The 25469-nt window shown below is 38.1% G+C and overlaps 1 protein-coding gene across 2 annotated transcripts in view; it reads left to right on the forward strand.

Moving 5' to 3' along the window:
* Positions 1-25469, forward strand: part of Nos (Nitric oxide synthase) — a 271860-nt gene that overhangs the window by 94501 nt on the left and 151890 nt on the right. For both annotated transcript variants that reach the window (XM_090400097.1, XM_090400099.1), the window contains exon 2: positions 22212-22323. In XM_090400097.1, the coding sequence (XP_090256223.1) occupies positions 22212-22323 (112 nt within the window). The remainder of the gene's footprint in view (positions 1-22211; positions 22324-25469) is intronic.

A 25469-nucleotide genomic window follows, 5' to 3' on the forward strand; every position in this document is an offset into this window, starting at 1 on the left:
TATCACTAGATGGAATTTTTCAACTTATGGAGGGTGGGGAAAGGACATCGTTGGAAGTTGAGAATGAATGCTGTCAAGAATGGAGTGATAGCTAGCTTTATCACTCGTAGAGTAATTGGAATGGATTGCCACTGGAAGTGTGAGTGCTGGTAGTGGGAATACATTCAAAAAAGGTATGACAGCTGGTTCAGGTGATATGGAGCGTCCTTTGATAAGACCCTGACTCTCTGGGCCTCGCTGCTAATAATAATGACTTTGAAATATTTGGCTTCGCTGTGTTCCTGCATCTGTCTTGGCACAATCATCATTCAGATATGTTTAAGATGTGAAGATACCTCTCCAAAAACTCTGTGAGATCTACAAGATCACTCTTAATCTCACTGAGTGACCCTAGGGATCACTACTTAACTCATTACTCCTGATTTCAATCATTCCAGGACAGGAAACTCAACGGTGATTCCACCCAGTGACAAGCAAAATCCTGCCACCGAGTAGACCCTCTCGATTCCCCAGGAAGTAAGCAAATCTAATGATAATAAGCATTAATAAATGTCATTAGTAGAAGTCAGAGTCAGATTTTAGTGCCGAACTTCTCAAATTCCCATTCAGTAGATCAGTTGAGACGAAATCAAGAGTCTACTTAATTTCAATTAAACTCTGTTGAGTTGTCAAAGAAAAGACAATTGACGTTAATGGCTTTAGGGGTGAAGCAAGATGCTTTTCATAAAATTTTATGAGCAGTTTGCTCCTCCTGAATGGGCATGGAGATTATGCATCGCTACAGGAAGTTAAAATGGCTTTTGGTCTTTTATATATCGGCTGCATCGTAGGCTACAGGTTGCTGAACTAGATCTTTGGGGTGTATGGACGTTTTTAGGAAAAACTTTGTTGCTAAAGATTGTAGGAAGAAGAAGAGATAAGGAATATTTGTATCTCGATGAAGTTGATTGTTTCTGATGAACCATGGGGCGTTTAGAATCATTCGCAAGCACTTGTTTTGTACACGTTGCAGTTTGAGAATGATAGTATTGGAGGTATGGCTCCAGGCTGGAGAAGCATACGTGACTATGGGACGAATCGTCAGCTGATATAAAAGCAATTTGATTCTGATGCTTAGCTTGCAGGGGCGAATTCTCCATGTTTACTATGCTTGCTGCGCAAGCTCATCACTTGAGAAAGAAGTAACATTTATTTGTTAATAAATGCATGCATTTATAAGCATTCCATTTAGGCTTTTATTTTTGTAGATAGAAGACGTCTTAAGCTTGCGCGGCAATAATTGAGCTTTGCGTTGTGTATCGAAGGTCGATGCTTGCTCATCTAGTCAAAGCTACCTTGGCTTGCTCGGTTGTGGTAGCTTCCAGGTCCCCGCTGCAGCACTGTGATTTCATACGCGCGCATAGCCATTTCCACTCCCTTCACGTCGTCTTAAACACAGGCCATACGCAGTCAAAGTAGCTCTAGCCAGTGAGATTCAGCCAGCCTTTACAAGTGTGCGTGTTGCTTTTGAAAATTACGTTACAACCAACTTTTTATGACGACGTTATTGACCAGTTCATAAAGAAGAAACGTAGGGTAGAATTTGTATTCAAGTAGCTAAGTTGAAAAAGATAGAATATCATTTGTAAAATAAATGTTGTATTTGTATGATTAAATGTACATAAATTTCTAAATATATAGTTTTAAATGGTCAGCAATTGATTATTCTGCTAATCAGACTTCAATCACACCTCTCACTCCCTGAATGATAACAAGAGCAAGCGTGAATTTCAAGACCAGCATTCGCCCCTGTTATCTTGCTGTTCCTGTTAATTAGCGAGTAGATCTGGGCGATGGCTTTAGATACCTTTGCATACGTAGTCTTCATGTGTTTGGTTAAAAGTTAATTTTTTGTCGAGCACGACACCAAGGTATTTTATTTCTCTCTGGCAGGGAATTTTATTAGTGAATAGTAAGATGTCTCCTGCAGGAGATATCGATCTTTTCGTGAAGAGATTAGCTGAGTTGTTTTGGGGATTCACTTACAGTCTCCATTTGGAGAACCATTTCTCTAACTTTAGGAGGTTTTCTTGAAGCTTTTTAGTAATGAATTGTGTCCGGAGAGATCTGGCTAACAATGCTATGTCATCCGCATATAGGGCCATGATGGATGACACTTGTGCGGAATGTCTGACATGTATATAGAGAACAGCAATAGAACCAGCAAGGATCCCTGCGGTACTCCGGCCAAGATATGGCGCTGGATGAGGTAGTGCCATTGATCTTGACTTGCATACTTCTATTCTGTAGATATGATCTAACTAGATGTACCCTTTTCAGTGAGATACCGGCTGAGATAAGTTTATGTAGCAATCCGAAGTGCCATATTTTGTCAAATGCTTTGCATAGATAAAGAAAAACAGCTCCAGTGTATTTACGCAAGTTGTAGCTGGTGGTGATATATTCAACTATTCTGAGGATTTGCTGGGTAGTACTATGGTGTTGCCGAAAACTGAATTGCTTTTTAGGAAGGATGTTTAGTTCGTTTACTGAAGTTTGAAGTCATGAGAGAATGACCTTCTCTGCAATCTTATCCAAGTTGCAGATGAAGCTGATAGGATGATAATTGTGAGGTAGGTGCGGGTCCTTGCCTGGTTTATGAATTGGGATTACATCAGCCTATTTCCAAGTGGAAGAAAAATAGCGAAACCTTAAGATTGCATTTATTATTATGGTCAGGTGCACTACAGCTTTTCGGGGCAGCAGCTTGATCACCTTATTTGTGATGCCATCTGCACCAGGAGCTTTTTTGTTCTTTAAATTTTTTTATAATATCATATATTTCAGCAGGTGATGTGGGTGCAATATGGTCAGCATGGTATCAAGGAGTTTTAATGAGCGCTGACCTGTCTGTGAATTTTATACAGGTGATCGAAGTCTAAGTTTTCATATGAAGGTTTGCACTGCTCTTCTAAATTTTTTACTATGGCTTCTCCCTTTTCTACGTCTGTGTGAACAAGGCCCTGGTCAGAAAATATTGGGGGAAGGGATCTGCCTTTGTTTCTGATATTCCTCAGTAGTCCCCAGATAGAGATCAGTAGATGAGATAGAAGCTAACTTCTCTTCCCATAGTTAGTCTCTGTAAGCTTTGAATGTATCTCCCACTGCCCCATTTAGCCTGTTAAGAACTGTTTTGTCTTGTGGCCCGCGGATGTTATGAAATCTTTTCCTTGCTCTGTATTTTTCTCTGATCAAGTTCATAATGCCTTCGAGCAGACGACCAGGTTTGGGGACCGATTTGTAGGAGGTGGCTGCCATTATAGCGGAGTTAGTTTGTTGGGTGAGGCTTTTGACTGCGGTTTCGACATCTTCTTTTGAACTTATATGAGGAACAGGTCCAATATAGTCCCGGAGTACTTTTGATAATCTTTCCCACGATATAAACGAGTGAGAGGGAGGAGACAGGTATTCTTGTTTTTCCAGCTGTAGTAGAATTGGTTTATGATCAGATGACAACTCATTCAATGATTTTAGGCTGTACTGAAGTTTAATATCTGCAGGATAGCTATATCCAGGATGTGAGCACTGCCAAACGTACTAAGATGAGTTGGTTTGGTGGGATCTGCCACAACAGCATAGTTTGATCCTATGTAGTTGGAAAGGATGCAGCCATTCTTGTTGGTGGTTCTACAATTCCAGGTAGGGTGCTTGGAGTTCAAATGCCCGGCAATAATGGTGGACTCTCCGGCGCCTAAGATGGCATTTAGTTCAGAGTGCAGTAGAGTTTTTAAGGGTGGGTTGTAAGGTGAGTAGATCTTCCACCCCTGTGACTTCAAGGTTAGTGGTTGGAGGGTTGTTTACAGAATGGTGATTGATATAATTTTTAATGAAGATGACAGTGCCTCCGCCTCTATAGTTTAGCCTGTCGGTTCTGTATAGGAGATAACCCCCTCATTTTAGGGTTGTCCGAGGGTCTTAGAGTGTTTCGCTTATTAGAATAACATCAGGATAACATATATGGGTGCTTACCGTGCAATTGTAGCCTGGCCGAAAATTTTGCAAAACTCCAAATTTTTTGGATAAAAGCACTATCATAAGATGGTTATAGTTATGGTTAAAATTAAGCTCAATTTTGTAAAAGTTACATAAAAGAAAATAATTGGTGTATTAACATTTTAATAAGGTTTTAATTTATTTTTAAAGCAATATTCATTGTAAATAATAATAATTTAAAAAATAACATTATTTTAAATAAAAAAGTATTTAAAATATTGGATAAAATCTTTCTTTCTTCTCTACCCAGAGAGAGAAACATCCTTAAGATATCTGTCCACAAGTTAGGCCAGCTCCGTGTTTATGAGACACATTTCTTTATTTTCTTTGCTACAACATATAACCTACAGCAAATATTCAAATCTCATTAATTTCAATATTTTTATTTTAAGAAAGATTCTTTTTAAATAAAAAAATGCATTCAGTTATCGATTCTATTTTTTTCTTGTTATTTTACTTCAATTAAAACTAGATTAATCCGACACACACACACACACACACACAAACAAAGACAAACGTCGATTTTTTTGTTTTTTTTTTAAACAAGAGACACACTTAAAGAACGATTTCAGTAGTAAGTTCGCGTGACACTGCGTTCTGACTCGAAGTATCAAAATGGATCGGTCTCTTGGGTGAAGAGTCGAGTGAGCGATTTCGATTAAGACAGGGGTAAGGCCGTATTTGAAAAGCGGATGCGATTTGTTTGAGGAAAACAGTAGACGAAATACCACTTTGAAAAACATATCGTTGCTTGTTAAATTTGATGTTTGTTCAACAATTTGAGTCTTTTGTGCTTGGTAGAAATAAAAAATATTGAAAATTTAAATTAAGTTACATTTCCTAATTCGATTTATTCCAAAACAAATATCCCATCACCCATGTAACAATCTTCAGGCTTAAAATTATCTCAAGGCAATTAAAAAAAAAAAAAACGATTTAGTAAACAATTTAGGGAACACCATCTTCGTAAGTAAGCATGCATCGGATCCATTTTGGAGCTTTACGATCCTGGATTCTACAATTTTCTGAAAACATTAAAATAGAACTGTATATGATGAATTACTCTGGGGTATCTTTAGTTCCAATAACACATAATGGATTTTAGATGCATGGGGATAAAAAAAAAGCATATTTGCTCATGTTTTGCTCAATAATGATAGGAAAAACGTTCTAAAAAGATGAATCTACTTTAATCCATGCGAAGTATGACAATTACATTCGTGAACTGAACCTGAAAATGGCAAATTTTCACACTTGATAAGTCCATGCTTGTTAAGAAGTGGAATTATAGCGTAAAGTTTAGTTTGTTCTGGGGTTGAGAGTAACAGTTGCTAACTGGAATCAAACTGTTAGACGGTAAACAGCTTAATTCCCAATACGAATAAATCTACCAGAGAAACACACAAAATACTTAAACAAGAATAGCGATTTAACTTTACCATGTTAAAGAACTCATAATACTATAGTGCAATATTCTCAAAAAGTTGTTTAAAATTGTACTGAAAGTAATTTATCTTGGTGGAAGGAAGAGACACCAATTTGTTTATTTATTAATAGAAATATTTCTGAATTCATTGTTCAGAATTGTGTTCTTAAGATCGACCGTGAGATGTGGTGATTAATATCCTTGGAGGATAATGGATGGCAATGCTGCAGCCAATGAAGTTCTAACTGATGCTCGGCTATTGCTGTTACTCTCGTGCGATGATCAGAGCCTTAATAGCTCAATAGCGCCTTATCCCTGCACCGTCCTCTACAGATAACGGGGATGATGAAAAGCATTCTTGTTTCGCCCCTTTAAGCCAGTCCTTATAAGGATGTTGGTTTTAGGTTGAGAGTGAGATGCGGTAATTAATACCCTTGGAGGGTAATGGATAGCAATGCTGTAGCCAATGAAGTTCTAACTGAGGCTCAGCTATTGCTGTTACCCTCCTGCCATGATCAGAGCTTTATATAGCTCAATAACACTTTATCCCTACACTCTCCTCTACAGATAACATACATTTTAATTTAGCACTAATGTAGTGCTAAATTAAAATGTATGTTTTTTACTTTTAAACCTGGATTAATATTAAATTCAATAAAATAAAAATCAGTATTAAAATTTTATATTAATTAAATTCATTAAAATAAAAATCAGTATTACAATTTTATAACAGTATAAAACCCTACAAAATGGACAAACTAATAAAACAAATTGGGGATTGGGAAGACGTAGCCTGGCTGATCCGGCTCTAAATGGGCTGGGGACTTCCTGGATGATGGCTTTCGCTGCTCACGTTGGGTTCAGTCCAGTCTCCTCTTACCTCAGTATAACATCAGATGAATCTAATTATTCCGAAAATGAAACGAATAAAATACTGCGATTTGAAACACCGATCACTCTTTTGATCTTTAAAATAGTAATAAATAATTAAGTGTTGCACACGTTAACAATTGTTATTAGTATTGCAAATTATTATTTATTACTGGATTATATTCTGCACATCCACGAGATTCTTTGAAACAATGCAACACGTACTGTTGAGCATACCTTTTTAAAGTTTGCACCTTTTTTAAAGAATATTATCTTACTTCATCGCCTTAATGGAAATGACACAGTATGTTTGTCTACTATAAGAAATGATCCAATTAAATTGTGTTAAGTATTTTTTAAAATTTAAATTTCATTTTTAAAATTACATTATATTATTCTCTATAAAGTAACCTTGTTTAATTTTCTAACATGAAACACAGGTTTCAAGTTACAGTCAATAATCAAGTGACCTATCCTATTTGATGATCGCATTTTTATTTACATTTTATTGATTACTTGTTTTCAATTCATTACTTTCATAGAACAGTTTGGTGATAGTTAGTTTTAAGGTTCATTTTCTGATGATTTTATTTTAATCAATAGCACTGCGATTTAAAAAAAAAATCGATCATGGAATAATTATACGTTTAGGTTTGATTTTTCCTACTGGTGTTCAGGTCTTGCAAAATTAATGTTGTGATAGGAACCACAATGTCCTCTTGAAGACTACGTTGGATGCTATAATCATATGGAGGTTTGGTTAGTAGGTATAACTTAAACAACCTCATTACTTAACCAACGAACTGGTACAGTAAATAAAGAGCAGACCTAAATACCTGAAATTTGTTACTTCCTGAATTAACGAACGAGGGCATTTTTTAGGCAATACGAGGTATGAATTCCAAGTAATATGTGTGAGAGATCTGTTATTAGATGAGGATTTCTGAAGATGCTTATTTGAGATTTAGAGATGTTAATACAAACAATTGTGTGGAAGCTTATGATTAGGTTAAAGGCTATCTATAAATGATGTAAGGCTATTGAGAGTACTAAATGATATAACCGCTTGTATATGATCATTCAGAATGCTTTAAAATTATTTTTTGACAAAGCTGCATCCAAGTCTATGTGAGAAAACCTGAGTCCTGTTTTGTAGCTGAAGATATTAAGTCGGCCTGTTGCTAGTTGCTTAAAAATGTTAGCCCAGGTTCTGATTAATAGTTAATGAACCTGATGTCGTATTATTACCTCGTTTATTATTATGTTGTATACTTATCAACCCATTATAATATAAGTATATTATTATCATACTTTGGTCTACCCGAAGTTCTTACAATAACTGGGAGATGGACTGAGTCGTCGACTCTTTATCCCGTCATCTGAATGAAGAAAATCTGTGTGGATGAGGTGTTATTGAGCTAAACGCTCTAGTCATGGCTGGGTAACGGCAATAGCCAAGCCTCAGTTAAAACTTCACTGGCTACAACATTGACATCCGTTACCCTGGAAGTCCTCCAGGGACATCAAAAAGGACATAACTACCGTATCTTCCTCTTTCTACCCGAAGTCCTTATAAGGACTGGCTTAAAGGGACAAAGCAAGAATGCTTTTCCTATTCCCCGTTATCTGTAGAGGACAGTGTAGGGATAAGGTGTTATTGAGCTATTAAAGCTCTGATCATGGCAGGAGGGTAACAGCAATAGCCGAACCAGCAATAGCCAAGGCTATAATATTAATAGGGATAAGTTGTTATTGAGCTAGATAAGTTGTTATTGAGCTATTAAAGCTCTAACCATGGCGGGAGGGTAACAGCAATAGCCAAGGCTACAGCATTGCCACCCATTACCCTCCAAGGATATTAATATTAATACCCTTGGACTAATACATCATTCTTTATTTATAAATAAGTTATGTTAGAAAGTTGAAGGTGAATTAGTGGCTTCTTTCTTTTTTTTTCTAAAAATAAAATCAGAGGCATTTTACAAGCAAGAGATATTTTTATTATATAATATATAATATATTATAATATTAATATATATATATTATGTAATATTTTATAATATATTTAGTAAAAAGATATTTTTATTATAAAGAAGTTTTGTTTCCATACTATAACTTGAAACGTGTGCTGTAATTGGTGCGTGTCGTTTCTGAAAAAGTTTCTGAAATTTCAAAATAGCTTTTCAAGTTATTTTATTTTATTTTTTTTCTTCATTGCACAGCTTCAGTGTAAAAGCCAAAAATGAACTGTCGTTAATGAAATAAAAATTCACACGACATCTCTGACATCTACAAAGAAACTGTCAATTTATTTATTTTGAATTCGATGTTAAATTTCAAGTCTTGCTTCAGGATAAAACGAGTCGCTGCATCCTAAATGGCTTTTTTCTGACACAATTCTAATGCACCATGCAGTCATCAAAATCTCCAACAAGAAAACCTTTCTCGTATGTGTGTGGATTAATTCTAAGGGCCATCTGCTGTCAATTACTTATTGTAACTGTGAAATCGAATCTAAGTGTTAAAGTCAGGGAGGGAGGAAGAAGAAAAAGAACGAAGATTTCTCTCGCGTGGTACAAAAAGCAGCGAACGGTAAAAAAAGTAACACAGCAGAGAGAGAAAGAGAGTGTTAAAAGATGGAAAGATCAAAGTGGCCATCAAGACATACCTTGGTTGTCTCCTTATTAAATATAATGAAGGGTAGGTTTGTACGGAAGAATGCCACGGGAAGTCGCTTTGTTCGTATGTTGAAGCAAAGAAAATGAGGTTCTACATCCATTGAAGGAACAATGGATGTAGAATTACGCCCCTTCCTCTCAAAGAGCTTCTTCTCTCTCTCAACACGCACACACACACACACACACACACACACACGCACTGCATAAAAACAAGATGTGAACGTAAACTCTATAAAAGTCAAATAGATCTATGTTAGGGTTGCGTTGTGAAATACGACAGAATTTTTATTCCATTTCGAAAGAAATGAAAAAGAAATGAAGAATACGATCCCCCTCCCCCCATGACAATGCAGTGCAAATGACTCTAACAATAATATACGGTCTTGTCATACTGTTACGGACTCGCGCAATTGCCCACAGAATTGCGCGAGTCCGGTTCTGTCAGTAGCACTGAGCGCAGCCAACATTCGCGTGTTTATCAATAGAGAGTTTTCTCCTGTACAGCTTAACATGCAATGTGGGGATTATGAGAACCGTGGTGCTCATAATCTCAACATGCTTAAAACACTCGGGATCAGTGGGATGTTTGTGTATCATACTGTTACCTGTTATAGCAATGCGGAAGATGTATCTGACCGCCAAAGAACAGGTCGGCCACTCCAGTGGCGCACCCAGAAGGGGGGGGGGAGCAAGGAGCCCTTCCCCCAAATAAAAAGGAAAAAATACTAGAAAATTTTCTAAAAATCTTTTCCTAATTACAATTCGTTTTTTTTTATTTATGTTGTGTCGCGTCTTCTATTTCTATACTTCTTATGAATTAGCGATCATTGCAGATGATCAGTCATAGGTCGTATGCGATGCATAGTGTGTATTCTCAAATCGTCTACTTAACTCGGGACCCCCCCCCCCCCAAGATTAAATTCTGAGTGAGCTACTGGGCCACTCTGTATTAGAACGCAACAGTTTGGGGGTGAGAACCTATCGGCGTTTTAATGGGCTACTAACACCACAACGTATGCGACAGAGGGTGATAAAATCAAAGGCACTTCTCCGGCGCACAAACAACAGACACAGAGATATCCTCTTCATAGATGAGATTTTAACCATTGAAGAGTTTCAGAGAGGTCAGAGGTCAACCGGGATTCAGAGAGGTCATCACCCCGCATCGGTGATGATTTGGTCGGGGTGACGTATCAGGCGGTATTGAAGTGTTTCTTCGAGAAAGAGGTCAAAACCTCCAGCAAAGTGCATCAAGACATTGTGCCGGAATCTGTGGTACGGCTCGCGAACAACACCTTGTTTCATGATAGGCAGTGGACCTTCCAACAGGACTCACCACCTGCGCACAAGGCGAGGACCACACAACAGGAATTGGAGGCGAATGTGCCCGACCACAAGTCCCGAACTGAATCCGTTAAACTTCAACTTGTGATCGAAAATTGAGAGAGAAGCCTGCAAAAAAAAAAAAAAAGACACTCTAGCATCGCCAGCCTGAAGGTGGATTTGGAATGAGCAACGGCAGCGTTTCCGTTAGATGTGCGTGCCGCCATCGATATGTGGCCTCACAGACTTCGCGCGTATGTGAAAGCAAAAGGGGGATATTTCAAATATTGAGTGCTTCTAATATGCACGTTATACAAGTGGTTTGTATGTGCTGAAAGCTATAAAGGATTTACTGATAAATTTATAGTTTATGCGTTGTTTAATTTGTAACAGTATTTATGGCTAGAATTGTATTGTTACATTTCTTATAATAGAATATCACTATCAGCCAAAGAACACACCGCACATATTGCCTGCACAATCCGGTGATACTTAACTAGAATAGTGCGGTTTGGATTGTAATGGTTAAAGATACCGAAGTAATTCTCAAGAATGTGAAAGAATCCGACACTCTGAAACATCAATAGATACAACTCAACTCACGGACCATATTCTTTCGGCTCACCACCGATTTAAGTTTTTTTATATTAATGGTACTTTTCTTTCAAGCTTCTTTATTTAGCTTAATTATTTGATATAACTATACGCCAATGTCATACTTAGAACGAAATATTTCATATATATACAGCATTTGCTCTAAAACCCTATCAGATATTGATTGTTATCTGATAGGATTTTATTGTATTTGATTTTTAAATACAATAAAAGTACGTCTGATGGTAAGAAATTCACCATCAGACGTACTATGATCCTTACTTATAAAATACTACAAAATATATTTCTAACTATAATATACTATTTAATTTCATACTTTTCTAATACACTATTTTGTTTTTTATATACAAAGAATTTATGTTAGGCAGTAGGATCAAGAAATATTTAATTTATGGCTTCACTTCATATGGTAGTGGAAGATTCAAGAGAGATAAATTGCTGCAAGGTTTTAAATGTGTCAGAGCCAAAGTAACTCCGGTTATGATTGGAAGCCTCCTTAGAACATTGGAAATAGATTTCGTTTAGAGTAAGTTGAGAACAGCGACGACGTCATTCATAAGATCTTCTCGAAATGGGAAACTGTCAAAGACATCAAGAAAGGTACTCACTACGATAAACCAGGGTGGAAATCTGGGGAGATTAGCTTCACCATGGAAATGAAGAGCCCTGTTCCTAATTTCGTACTAATTGGTTCTGCAAGGGTTATAGTTAGTTTCCCTGGTGCCAGGGCTTTAAGTGTGGCTCCTATGACCATCTGGGGGAGGAATGCCAAATGCCGTAATTGCAACGATCACACCTCAGAGCACTGCAATAACCCTTACAGAAAATGCCAGCAATAAGACCACAAGATCAGTCCGTATAAAACTGCGGCAGAACAGCTGGGGGCGGTGATGTTATCGAAGTACTCTCAACTTCCCCATCGGCTACTTCAGATAGCACGGATACGTTAGAGCAAAAACAGGGATCCTGAATTTCCATCGCTACCAATAACGACAACTGATTCTGAGGAGTTAAAAGGGCAGAATTTATAAATACGTCGCTTGAAAAAAAAAACAATAAAAAAAGGAGAACTGTAAAATAGAATCCGAGACTTTCTCCCACAAAATCTGACACAGCAGTTGAGGAACCGGCAACATCTGCCCAAACGTGGGGGGGGGAAGACAGGAGAGGAAATGACAATAACAACTAAACGACAAAGAGATCAAGCAGAGGAAGAAAATATGAAATCAAAACGACAACCAGTCAAGACAGAATCTAACTGCAAGGAAGAGCTCTCTCTACCCCGCGACAGTTACATCGTCTGCCGAAGAAAAGTGGGATCATTTACGAAACCCGTCTACCTCCTCTAATACAGTAAAAGAATGAAACATTCCCCTTCGGTTCCGAGTACAATCAAGGGAGGAGCAATCATAATCCTCTCCTTCCGGGGAACACCTGATGCAACGAAAAGGCTCCTCGCCACAATCGATAGGTTCCATTCAACCAGGAAGATTTGGTCGACCTCCTGTGTCAGCGTGGAATGGTCCACTCTCTCCGTAACAGATATATAAACTGTCTCATCGGACTCATTTAAGAACTCGATCTCAGCTTCAAGCCTGCGCTTTTGGGCAGCTGTGGGCTGACAGAGTGAGGGGTTTTGCTCTTTTGAGATTTCTGCCTTAGGAGAGCTTTTGAGCATCCAGGGATTGATTTTCTGGGATGGCCTCTATCGGGGCCATGTCGGTGAATGCCACTCCCTGGAATATGAGCGGTTCTGCTCAGTGGTAGGGTGAGCCTGTCACTGAGTAGAGCCACCGCTGAGTTAAATGATCGTTCAGGTCGTTCATTGTTTGTTATCTCAATTGGTGGGCAATCCTAACCCAACAACATACAGTCACCCCTCGACTTACGTCCGCTTACGTCCTTTCAAAGATACTTCCGTGATCCCATAAGGGAATAAATAACATTTTCGGCTAACTTTAGAACAAGACGCAAGCGAACGTAAGGTAAAGCATGCACAGTGGCAACAAGGTTTTCAGCGACAACCCCCCCCCCTCGGCAGTCGGCACGTGTCTTCACCAGTTTCGCTGTTGATTTTGTGTTTGAGAAATGGGTTATTTGTGTATTTATCATTAAATATTTCGCGATATTTTGTGCAACATTGCCCCTGCACGCTCAATTAAAAAGCTTAGTGAAGAATCATAGAAAAAGAGGCGAGCAAAAGCGACATGAAGCTGATAAGCCCGTCAATATGATAGTATAACAAGACCATGACTTCGGATGGTCTTGTTCTACAGTGACGACCATTTTGAAAAATAAGGATACAATCGGCGAGGTTGGGGGAAAGGATCTGCTTCCATTAAATCGACGAGAGTGACGAAGCAAAAACAAGGTTCTATCGTTGATATGGAGAAGCTACTTGCATCATGCATAGATGGACCCAAACCAAAAGCAATTGCCCCTTAGCACTGTGACCATAACCGCTAAGGCTCTAAGTCTCTTTAACATGTTGAAGGAGAAAGCAGGGCCCGATTATGACTACGAATTCAACGCTTTTTCCGGTTGGTTCATGAGATTCAAGCAGCATTTTGCGCTCATAATGTGAAAATGTATGGGAATGTGCAAGTGCTGAGAAGGCTGCCGAGGAGTTTGGGGGAAAACTGGATAAAATTATTACGGAGGAAAAGTATTTGCCCCAGCAAATATTTAATATGGATGAGACGTCCTTGTTTCGAAAAAAAAAATGCCCGAGCGGACATTCATCCACAAAAAGCTACAATCTATACCTAATTTTAAAGCTCTTCAATGCCCGTGTTACATTCTGCTATGGGTAACGTGGCTGGATATAAACTGAAACCATTTGTGATTTGGCACAGTGAGATCCACGAAACTTCAAAAACATTAAGAAGCATACTCCAAGTTCATTATCGGAGAAATAAGAAGTGGATGATTCAAAAAAAATTAAGGCATCCTTAAAAATTGTTCGAGGATGCCTTAATCAACTGTTACGAGTGAAATGGAAAGTTATTGTGTGAAAGAAAATATAGAATTTAAAATTTTATTAATTCTAGATAATGCTCCAGGTCATCCGTCTTATACGTCTTAAAGCGGTGATCTTCACCAACTTCAAAGTCATGTTTCTCCCTCCAAACACTACTTCATTGATCTATCCTATGGATCAGGGAGTACTTGCAGTGTTTAAGGCTTATTATCTACGGATAACGTTTTTCACCTGCCATTTCTGAGGGAAATGACCAGAATCTCATGTAATTCTGGAACGCATTCAATATTTATCATGCTATTAAAAATATTGCTGTGACTTGGACGAAGTGACCTCTCAATGTATGAGTGGCATATGGAAAAACATTAAAAAGGTTTGTGAACATGATTTTGGAAGTGTAATAGTGGGCCTAGCAAACAATCGGAATCTCGAAGTGAATGATGACGACATAATTCAATTCATAGCAAGTTCTCCTGAAGAGTTGACCAACGAAGGATTGGTCGAACTGGAGGAACAACTGTTGTAGTAGAGGAAAAACGAGAAAAGGAAGAGGGAAAAGAGAAACAGGAAGAGGTAGTTAAACAACGTACAGTGAAAGGTCTTGCAGAAATGTTCTTTGCGGTTAGCGATGTTCTCAAAATGGCTGAAGACATGGACCCCAGTGTTGAACGCTACTTAATAATAGAAACGAAAGTACATGATGCGTTTGCTTGCTATGAACAAATTTATGTTGAAAAGAAGAAGAGGAATAAGTAAAGCACATTGAACATTTTCATCAAAAAAAAAAAAAAACAAAGGTTACACCAGAAGAGCCATGGCCTGATCGTTCACACAGGGAAAGTAATGAAGCTGTGATTGTGGACGAAGATTTGGATGATTATTCTCCTGTCTTATAGTGGCAGTAACACACACAGTAAGTTTTATAATAAGGTTTAAAAATTAAAATGGCAGTGTACTTATTATAGTTAAGTCCCTAACCCCTATAAACTCTATTGATTTAATGTACTGACTTACGTCCTGCCGGATGGAACGGAACCCGGATGTAAGTCGAGAAATGACTGTATATATATTGTTGGGTTGGGATTGTTCGAGTTTTTGGAGACGTCTTCGTACATAAATAGGGGAGGACATAACCCACTTACATAAGACACTAGCTGAAATAATAAAAGGGGGGGGGGGTTACCATACTAACATTTTTTAACATGACTAACAATTCCCCCTTTGCAACTAATTTGACGTCAAGTCTCTATAGACTGGAAATTTGGGGATGGAACCATCCTCTTCCTCACTATCTATGCTCCTAATAATTCCCACCAGCGATGTTAGGTTCTTCATCCCTAGAACCCTATTTTTACGGAGTTCAATATATCATCGCAGATGCCTAATCTGGACGAGAATGAAGAGATGCTCTTTACGAATATCAAAAACAGATGGAGGGACTACCTTTTCACCGAGATTTGGCTTGGATAATCGCTTATGGCAGACTTCCAGTGAAACTCGTGAAATCCTAATATCGTCCTCGACTTTGTGACTCCTTTTGTAAAGTATAACGTGCAATTGAAACTTAGGGCACCTCTTCTACCAGTACACACCAATACAACGCATTTGGCGAAGGCTGGCTGAAATCTTTAGGATCCAGTTGCCCACTTTCTCTGAGGTGGTATTATTGCAGTTCCCTCCACCGGGAACTGCAATAAAAAAACAAAAAAGACCTAATTTTTATCATCAATGTCATGAAACATCACATATGGAAAGTACGTAAAAAACATCTCCTCACTGAGGAAGAGAGAATCTACCATCGAATTAGGAACTACTTCTCCTCCTATCTCCCTCGAATCCTGGAGCAGGAGAGATACCACTTGGCGAAGAACGGCTCCTAAGGAGATGGTGCAAGCCACCAACCATATGGCAGATTAAGCAGGGGAAAAATAAATTGTACCTATGTTTGTAACACCATTGTTTTTATGACCTTTTAAACTCGGATTTTATTAGTTTTGTCATTAAGTCTAATGCCATTTTATTCCAATGTACGGGGTTGGCCTGAACAAACCCGGACTGCGGAGGTCAACATCAAGGTTGTCCTGAGCCCTTTTTGGCGAAATCTACCGGCCAGATTTCCTCAATTTGTTTAGTTGTTTTTATCCGTTTATTAAGTTCTACATGCTTTTATACGTCGTACACTGGTTTTATAGCATGTAGTTTTAACATCCTTTTATTCGATATACTGCTTTTGTTTACTTTGTACCACCAATACCAATAACATTACTGACAGGATGGGTGAAGCACTAGTGCTTTTCATATTTCTCTTTATCTGTAATGAGAGTTGTTTGGGAGTGGGAGATTTGAGCAATTAAGCTCGCCCTCTGAGGGCAATTGTGTTAGCTATGATCGGTTAGGATGTTTACTTTGTCCTTATAGTCCTTATAAGGACTGGCTTAAAGGGGCGAAGCAAGAATGCTTTTCATCTTCCCCGTTATCTGTAGAGGACAGTGTAGGGATAAGGTGTTATTGAGCTATTAAAGCTCTGATCGTGGCAGGAGGGTAACAGCAATAGCCGAGCCTCAGTTAGAACTTCATTGGCTACAGCATTGCCATCCGTTACCCTCCAAGGGTATTGGATTGAATGAATCAATCATCACCGCATCTCACGGTCGATTGATTCAATCCGACGTCATAATCATCACATATATCTGTTTACTTTGTGAGGAAACAGTTATTATTCGTAAGTTTTACATAGTAAAAACAAAGAGGTGTATTATTGCCTAACTGAACTGAATTTTAAATAAAATAAATCGACAAAATTTACTTCTGATTAAATGTGCATTTTAAAATATATTTTTGATTTTAAGACTTGATAAGCGAGTATAAGTCACCAATTCAGTACAAAAGGGGGTTGGAGAGAAAACACCTGAGTAATCAAAAACCAAAACTAACCAATCTGCGCATGCGCTTAGATAAATCATAGCCAAACACACACAATACCAACAACGTTTTAAATAGTTTGCTTTTTTTTTCGTTGATGCATTTCTCTTAAATGGAGCTCCTTCCAGTGATAATTTCGACCATCACTTAACTCTCAGCTATCTGAAAACATTTTAAACTCGTCGTAGTCAGTAAGCACCCTGCATTTCCTTCCTGTAACCGTGATTGATCCCACCAACGCTCGCACGTGACAGCTAACTGATGCGTTCCTTTCTCACCTTTGCACAATAAGAGAAACTCCATCCGAAGCAGACTAGACACACGACAATATCTGGCATCATCTCTCCTCTCCTCCCCCCCCCCACCAGTCGTAAATGCAATGTAAGCGTTACACGATGTGCTTTGAACTCTCTTTTTTGCTCATGTTTCCTCTAACGCAAAATTTATATCTCTGTTGTCAGGTGGCATAGATAAGAATAACTCTTCGTAAGAATAATTAGCACGAATTTGAAAATGTTAAACAGTTGTTACCTATATATTTCCAAAAAGAAAAAAAATACCGAATAATTAACTATATATGCTTATACTCATAATGTTCTAGATATCAATCACTGTCATACGTTTGTATAAGCATTAGTATTTTTTTCGTATACTCTGTTGGAGAAAATGGTACAAATTTTGTGATTGAAAATATTAACTATAACTATAACATTTTGATGGCATTCGGAACTCAATTTTATTCCATAACTTTAATAATCCCTACAAATATAATTATTTACATATAATTATTTACATATTTTAATACAATGTAACCAAGAACAAATAATAATAATTTGTGAGTTGAACGTATCTCATCATTGGCCTGTGGAGTAAGATAGGCTGAGATTCAGCAGATAGTAGTAGAGGAAATAAAGATAGAGTGCATAGCAGTAGAGTAGATGAATGAGGCCTCAGCTGACCTGTTTTAGCTGTTGACCCCCCAGGGGTGCTTCTAAAACGGTCGTTGATTTTTCACTTTAAAAAAGGAAAAATCCTGAAAAGGAATAAAAAGGAGAGACTAAGCAAATTTAACAAGTGTAAATAAATCTAAAGACTATGTGGAAGACAATTCTATAGAGGAATGAGTTTGCCGAGCAAACCCAGAACAGTATAACCAGGAAAAGAAGGGAGATGACCTGGCCCGGAAGACCCCGCCCTGAAAAGGGCTTGGGACCACCTCGATGTTGGCCTTCGCAGTCCGGGTTTGTTCAGGTCAACCCCAACCTGGGGGACAGAAAAACTTTCAACTGCGAAAGGACTAGACATACCTGTGGGTTGAACGCTGATTGGGAAGGAAGATCGAGATAGCGTCAACACCTACAACTTGAAGGTGTTATAGGAGCAGACACAACCGGATTCCCCCTGTATGATCTGGCAGATGGTTGGTGGGTCGCACCATCTCCTCAGGAACCGCTCCTCACCACGTAAGCACCTTTCCTGCTCCAGGAAGCGGCGGAGGTAGGCTGAGAGACAGTTCCTAACACGGAGATAGATGCGATCCTCCTCGTTAAGAAGGTGCTTTTTCCTGATTTTCCAAATGTGGTGTTTGATCACATTTATTAGGAAAATCAGGTGTTTCTTGTTTTTGGTTACTGGGGGAGGAAACTGTAGCAAAACTACTTCGGCGAATGTGAGCGCTGTGATCGCAAGCACCTCAGCCAGTCTGTGCCAAACACGCTGTACTGGCGGGCAGTGAAAGAAGAAATGCCCTACGGTTTCTACCGCGCCGCAGACGTCGCAGAAGGGGTTGCACGGTCGCGAGCTGTAGGCTGATTTTACCAGTTTCACCGGGAGTCTGCCGTAGGCGATTCTCCAGGCTAAGTCCCGGTGAAATGGTTACCCCCAGCTGTTTTTTTTTTATGTTGGTGAACAGCACCTCTTCGTTTGTGCCCAGATCAGGCTTTTCCCAGTCAAAGTGGTCAAAAATTTTCCAGTACAGCTTGTTTGGGCTGAGCTGAAGCACTCGAACTCCATCCGTTGCCATTTTTTTGAAAAGTTTGCATATTGTGTAGAAGAACAAATTGAATGAAGCGTACTACCTCAATTCGTATCCATGGTTCTTAAAGTTCTTAAAAGAACTGGGCGATGGACTGAGTCCTTGACTCTTTATCCCGTCATCTGAATGAAGAAAATCTGTGTGGATGGAGTGTTATTGAGCTAAAAAGCTCTAGTCATGGCTGGGTAACGGGAATAACCGAGCCTCAGTTAAAGCTTCATTGGCTACAGCATTGCCATTTGTTACCCTGGAGTCCTAAAAAGGACTTTTTCCGGATTTCTCATTTTTCATGCCTCGTATCCATGGTAATTAAATGGATACGAATATGGTGATATGATATATAAAAAAAGTAAAGGGTGTACTTACATTATATCTTGTAGCTAAGATCACATGATCGATATTTCAAAGTGACTTTTTTTTAAAAAAAAAAGTTTTATATATTTATTTAAGACTTTAATTATGTTATCTTTCTTTCAGGTATTTATATATATATATACATACCGTCTGCGTGATGATTTACTTGATAAATATTTTCCAAAGGTTTAGCAATAACTATTGAAATAAATAACTATTTACAATTTCCGGAACGAGTGACGTCACGTCCTGTAACGTTTCTATCTTAAAGTCGTCTGGGAGTAAAATGTTCTGAATCCATTGCAATAATGTAACTGAAAACAATATTATATATTTTTTTTTTTTTATGAAAAAGCTTTAATGACTGATATCGAGAGGAAAAAAAAAAGATGAGATGGTATATTTGAAAAGATACTGCTAGTTTACTAGTTTCGTTGAATTGATCATCATCTTCAGGTATCACAATCAAAGAAATATATAAAGAATTACAGAGACTTAAAATTGTAATAACAGAACAAATACAAAAAAGACAGTAGCATATTTGAAAACAAAATGAGTACTTGAGTTCCAAATAAACGTAGACTACGCGCTGTCGCGAGTGCGCCAATACTGAACAGAGGCAACGTGTGCGTCAGAGAGATTAAAACTTAGGCTGTTGTTGATATTGGGAAGAATCGAGAGAAATTTCTCTAGATTCGACAATCTTTCTCTCGAGTTCATCATAGCACACATGATGTTAGAAATTTGAGTCCAGTTCACAATGTGTTGGAGACCTTCGTCTGAGTTAGCTGAAAAGAGAACGTGGCTAGAGAGAGCGCTGGCTCTAGTCCTGTTGTAGGAGATATCTTTACGGTGGTCTTCAAAACGTAGAAGGATGGATTTAGCAGTTTAGCCATAGTATGGCTTTCCACAATCTAATATCCATGTGTGCTATGATGAACTTGGAAGAAAGACTGTCGAATCTAGAGAAATTACCTTAGATTCTTCCCATATCAACAACAGCCTAAGTTTCAATCTCTCTGACGCACACGTTGCCTCTGTTCATTACTGGCACACTCGTGACAGCGCGTAGTATACGTTTGTTTGGAAATCAAGCTACTGTCTTTTTTGTACTTGTTCTGTTATTACAATTTTAAGTCTCTATAAATCTTTATATATTTCTTTGATTGTGATACCTGAAGATGATGATCAATTCAACGAAACTAGTAAACTAGCAATATCTTTTCAAATATACCGTGTCATCTTTTTTTTTCTCTCGGTATCAGTCATTAAAGCTTTTTCATAATATTCCAACCGAGTAAAAATAAATTCTGAAAATAATATATATATATACACATGTAGAAAGTTTTTTACATTGGGTATAATAAATGTTAAGATACCAAGCTATTTTAAACCTGGTTTTACTCCATTTCCCAAGTAAGCAAACAGACACACAAGTCAAGTTTGCGCCTGCACGTATTGGAAGTCTAGCTGACCCTGCACGTAGTGCAAGACCAAGGCAACTCATGGTAAAATTAGAATAAGCTCTGATCACTATTCTTAATATTTACCCTTAATGCGCAGCCCATCTCCTTGAGGAGATGTATGATGTTTTGTATGAAAGGCAAGGGGCCACTACCCAGACCGGTTTCGACCTTTATTGAGGTCTCATCAGTGGGAGCCAGGCTAGAAATACCAAGAGTTTAGTAATACAGAGCTTATAAGTATTTTACCAGAACAAGTTACCATAAGGTGTTTTAACTTTAATAAATAAAAATCTCTGGATGATAAGCTCTGTATTACTAAACTCTTGGTATTTCTAGCCTGGCTCCCACTGATGAGACCTCAATAAAGGTCAAAACCGGTCTGGGTAGTGGCCCCTTGCCTTTAATACATAGCATCATACATCTCCTCAAGAAGATGGGCTGTGTATTAAGGGTAAATATTAAGAATAGCGATCAGAGCTTATTCTAATTTTACCATGAGTTGCCTTGGTCTTGCACTACGTGCAGGGTCAGCTAGACTTGCAATATATATATATATATATATATATATATATATATATTGTTAGAAGAATATATCAAGATCAAGATCAATGATCTTGATCTTGATATATATATATATCAAGATCAAGATCATTGTTTACATTGTATGTACACATATACAAACGTTTGCAGGACTGTATGTTACTTTTACTTGCTTAGTACATTACACTTAAGAAGAATGTCAATTGTTTCATATAAATCCAAGAGGACAACATAAGGAAGTGACGTCACTTGAAACGGAAATTGAAAACGTTTTTTCAGATAAATGTCATGAACACCGGAAATACGTTTTCGGAGCAAAACTGAATTGGAATAACCGGAGATTTTCATTTCGTTTTGACTAGCTTTGCATCGAAAAATAGAAGAATTTAATTAGAAGGATGCTTTCTTTTTGCCTTGTTATTGGGTTTACCTTACTTCACTCAAAATTGTTATTAAATTCAAGAGTTTTTTTGTTGTTTGTGTATGCTGCATAGATATTCATTCTTGATTTGTTTTTTTAAAAGCAACTCTAGGACTTCCTTAATCTTGCAGTTGAGGTATTTATGCAAATGACGAAGTCTTTTTGCTTCAGGTGACACACAAAAAACAAGTGAAGCAACCTCAGTTACTATGGCAACTGAAGCATATTAAAAGAAGGAGAAAAACAAATGCGATGTCACAAAGACGTGATGCTTTGTTTTAAAGAAGAGATTTAATTGTGTAAAGAAATTCGTTTTTTTTTTAATGCTTAAGTCTACAAGTTGATGTAAGGAATTCTGACGTATCATTTCATGAGAGTTAATTGAAGGGATTCAAGTTATTATGCAGTGTTGACTGAAGATTAAGTTATGTTCTTTATTGTCATTTATTCGTTGTTTGTTAATCTTAGGGATCAACTTAATCACCACAAATGGCAACGGCTTCGTCACATAATTAAAAGGCATTTAATTATTCTTTTTCTTTATTGCAGTAAGGAATTGCGTTCTAATCGTAGCGCTTCGCCATCCCGACGTCCTCTGCGTCTGCGCAATGTGACCAGTGGTCACATGACCGTGGAATCTCTACACAACCAAGCAATTGAGGTAAATTCAACGATTTGCTATTTCCGTAGCTATATATTTTGCACAATCAGCTTTCTTTCTTTCTATCTGTCTGTCTGTCTCTCTCTCTCTCTCTCTCTATTTTACACACACACACACACACACACACTCTGTCCAAAAAGAAACCGAACTTTTCAGCGGCAACCTTCTTTAGTGTTGTGTCAACTGTTTATGACATTTGTGACATTTGTTTCATTAGAAGCGAGTTATTTATCCCAAGGGTGTGACAGTGTGTTTTAACGAACGGTCGGGAAATGATTTTCAAACAGAGAGCTGCGATTGACTTTTGTGTTAATTTTGTGCTTGAAGCATCAAATGCTTCAAAAAGCATACGGGGATGAATGCTTATCCCGTACTCAAGTTTACGAGTGGTTTAAGCGATTTCCAAGTGGTCGTGAGACGCTTGAGGACGACGAAAAGCCGGGCCCAAAAACTGGACTGAACGAAGTTAACATTCAAAAAGTGCCTGATTTCATCAAAGAAAACCCGAAATCGTCCGTGCGATTGATTGAAGATGAATTGGGGATTCCAAAATCAACTGTGCACAACATTTTCACCGAGAGTTTGGGCCTTCGTAAATTGAATTCGCGATTTGTTCCCCACAAGTTGACCGACGACCAAAAAATGTATCGAATTAAATCCTGCAAGGACCTCATTAAAACCGCTCGTAAGGACTCAAACCTCCTTGAAACGATCGTGAAGAAACGTGGTGTTTTGAGTATGAGCCAGAAACAGAGTGCTGAGTGGACACCACCAGAAAAGGGGCATCTGAAAAAAAGTCTCTTGGAGAAGTCAAAAGTAAAGACAATGCTGATTTATTTCTACGATTCCAAGGGCATTATCCACAAAGAATTCGTTCCGCCTGGACCAACGGTCAATGGTGAGTTTTATCTCGAAGTTATCAAGCGGTTGATAGTGAGAATTCGTCGCGTACGACATGAATATCGTGACGACCGACCGTTCGTCAAAACACACTGTCACTCTTGCCATAAATAACTCGGCTTCTAATGAAACAAATGTCATAAACAGATGACACAACACTAATGCAGGTTACCGCTTTCGTCAACAAACAGATACAACAGGTGGCGCCAATAGTTTCTTCTATTTTCGAAAAGTTCAGTTTCTTTTCGGACAGAGAGTGTGTGTGTGTGTATAACCTCAGCTATAATCTACCGGACTCTTTCAGCTCTGCTATCCGATAATGGCACACGCGTGAAATCAGACGCACGCAGCCACTTAACAATAGAACCTCAACACGGACTGTAGCTACAGTTCAAAGCTAACTGATTTTGTAATAGTCGTTTTATAGTGATACGATGTTTCTTATAGTGATTACTTGCTTTCTATGTTCCCACGCCTGAAGAAGTCGGACAATCCGATGAAACATGTTGCGTTTTGAATAAATATAATTGTTATTCTAGTCTCGATTATAGTCAGTATATATATATATATATATATATATATATATTCTATTTTTAATATTAACTGACTTAAAACCCGAGAATTATAACAAAATGAGATTTATTTGAAAACGCAACATGTTTCGTCGAGATTGACTTCATCAGGCGTTAAGAACATAGAAAGATATTAAAAGACCCTGAAAATAACATTGAGACACTCTAAAGCTATACAATTATAAAGTCATAATATTCGACTGTGATTTACAGTTATTATGAACTTGAACTATAGTCCGTGTTAAAGTTCTATTGTTGTACGCTTGTGCGTGTGTGTGGAACCACGCGATCTCCAGTATCTGATAGTAGAGCTGAAAGAGTCAGGCAAATGATAGCTGAGATTATTGTTCATATGAAGCGGGTTTAAGGTGATTTCTTTTGACTCCACAATGCGGCGTTCCACCTCATCATGGCAAATGTGTAGGTTTGAAGTTGATGTCCAATTTATCTCATGTTGGCGGCTTTCGTTGTTTGTGTTTATTGAAAACAGGACATGGCCCGACAGAGCAGTTGCTCTGGTTCTCTTATAAGCATGGTCTCTCTGGTGCTCCTCGAGACGCAGTAGGATAGATTTCTCCGTTTGCCCATAGTAAGGCTTTCCGCACTCACATGTGACCTTGTATACACCTGGGAATTGTAGAAGGGTTTGAGATTGTTTATAGTTGTTGAAACGTGATCTTATTTTTGGCAGAGTCGAGAAGCACGTTTGTATGTTAAACGTCTTTAGGATTCTACTCAGTTTTTTGGACAGTGTGCTGATATATGGCAAGACGATATGACCTTTGGAGTCGTCCTGTGTCTCTATGTTGCTATGTTGATGGTGGGATAATTGGTTGTTAATACTTTTTAAAGAGCAGCCATTGTTTTTAAAGGTCCACTTAAGATGTTGTAGTTCTTTTTTTAGTTCTTCTTCATCTGACAGTACAGATCTTGCAGGATTCGCAAGAGTTGATATAATATCCAACTTTTGCGCTGGAATGGTGATGTGAGGACTCATGCAGATATCTGTCCGTGTGTGTTGGCTTTCTAAATATATATCTCCTCTTTTAGTTTAAAACCAAGAATTTGGCTTAGATATGTGAATGATATTTTCCTCATATGGGAGCATGATATTGAGAATCTTCACAGGTTTCTCAACCACTTAAACAACCTCCATCAGGATATAAAATTGACAATGGAGATTGAAGAAAATAGTTCCATTTGTTTCCTAGATGTTAAACTCACCAAGACGCCTGAATCAATAAACGTCTCTATGTTTAGAAAGCCAACACACACGGACAGATATCTGCATGCGTCCTCACATCACCATCCAGCGCAAAAGTTGGGTATTATATCAACTCTTGCGAATCGTGCAAGATCTATACTGTCAGATGAAGAAGAACTAAAAAAAGAACTACAACATCTCAAATGGACCTTTAAAAACAATGGCTATTCTTTAAAAAGTATTAACAACCAATTATCCCACCGTCAACATAGCAACGTAGAGACACAGGACGACTCCAAAGGTCATATCGTCTTGTCATATATCAACACACTATCCAAGAAGCTGAGTAGAATCCTAAAGAAGTTTAACATACAAACGTGCTTCTCGACTCTGCCAAAAATAAGATCACGTTTCAACAACTATAAACAATCTCAAAACCTTCTACAATTCCCAGGTGTATACAAGGTCAC

The sequence above is a fragment of the Typopeltis vanoorti genome, chromosome 11, assembly GCF_054136105.1.
Source record: "Typopeltis vanoorti isolate ZY-2024b chromosome 11, IOZ_Tvanoo_1.0, whole genome shotgun sequence".
Taxonomy (NCBI): Eukaryota; Metazoa; Arthropoda; class Arachnida; order Uropygi; family Thelyphonidae; genus Typopeltis; species Typopeltis vanoorti.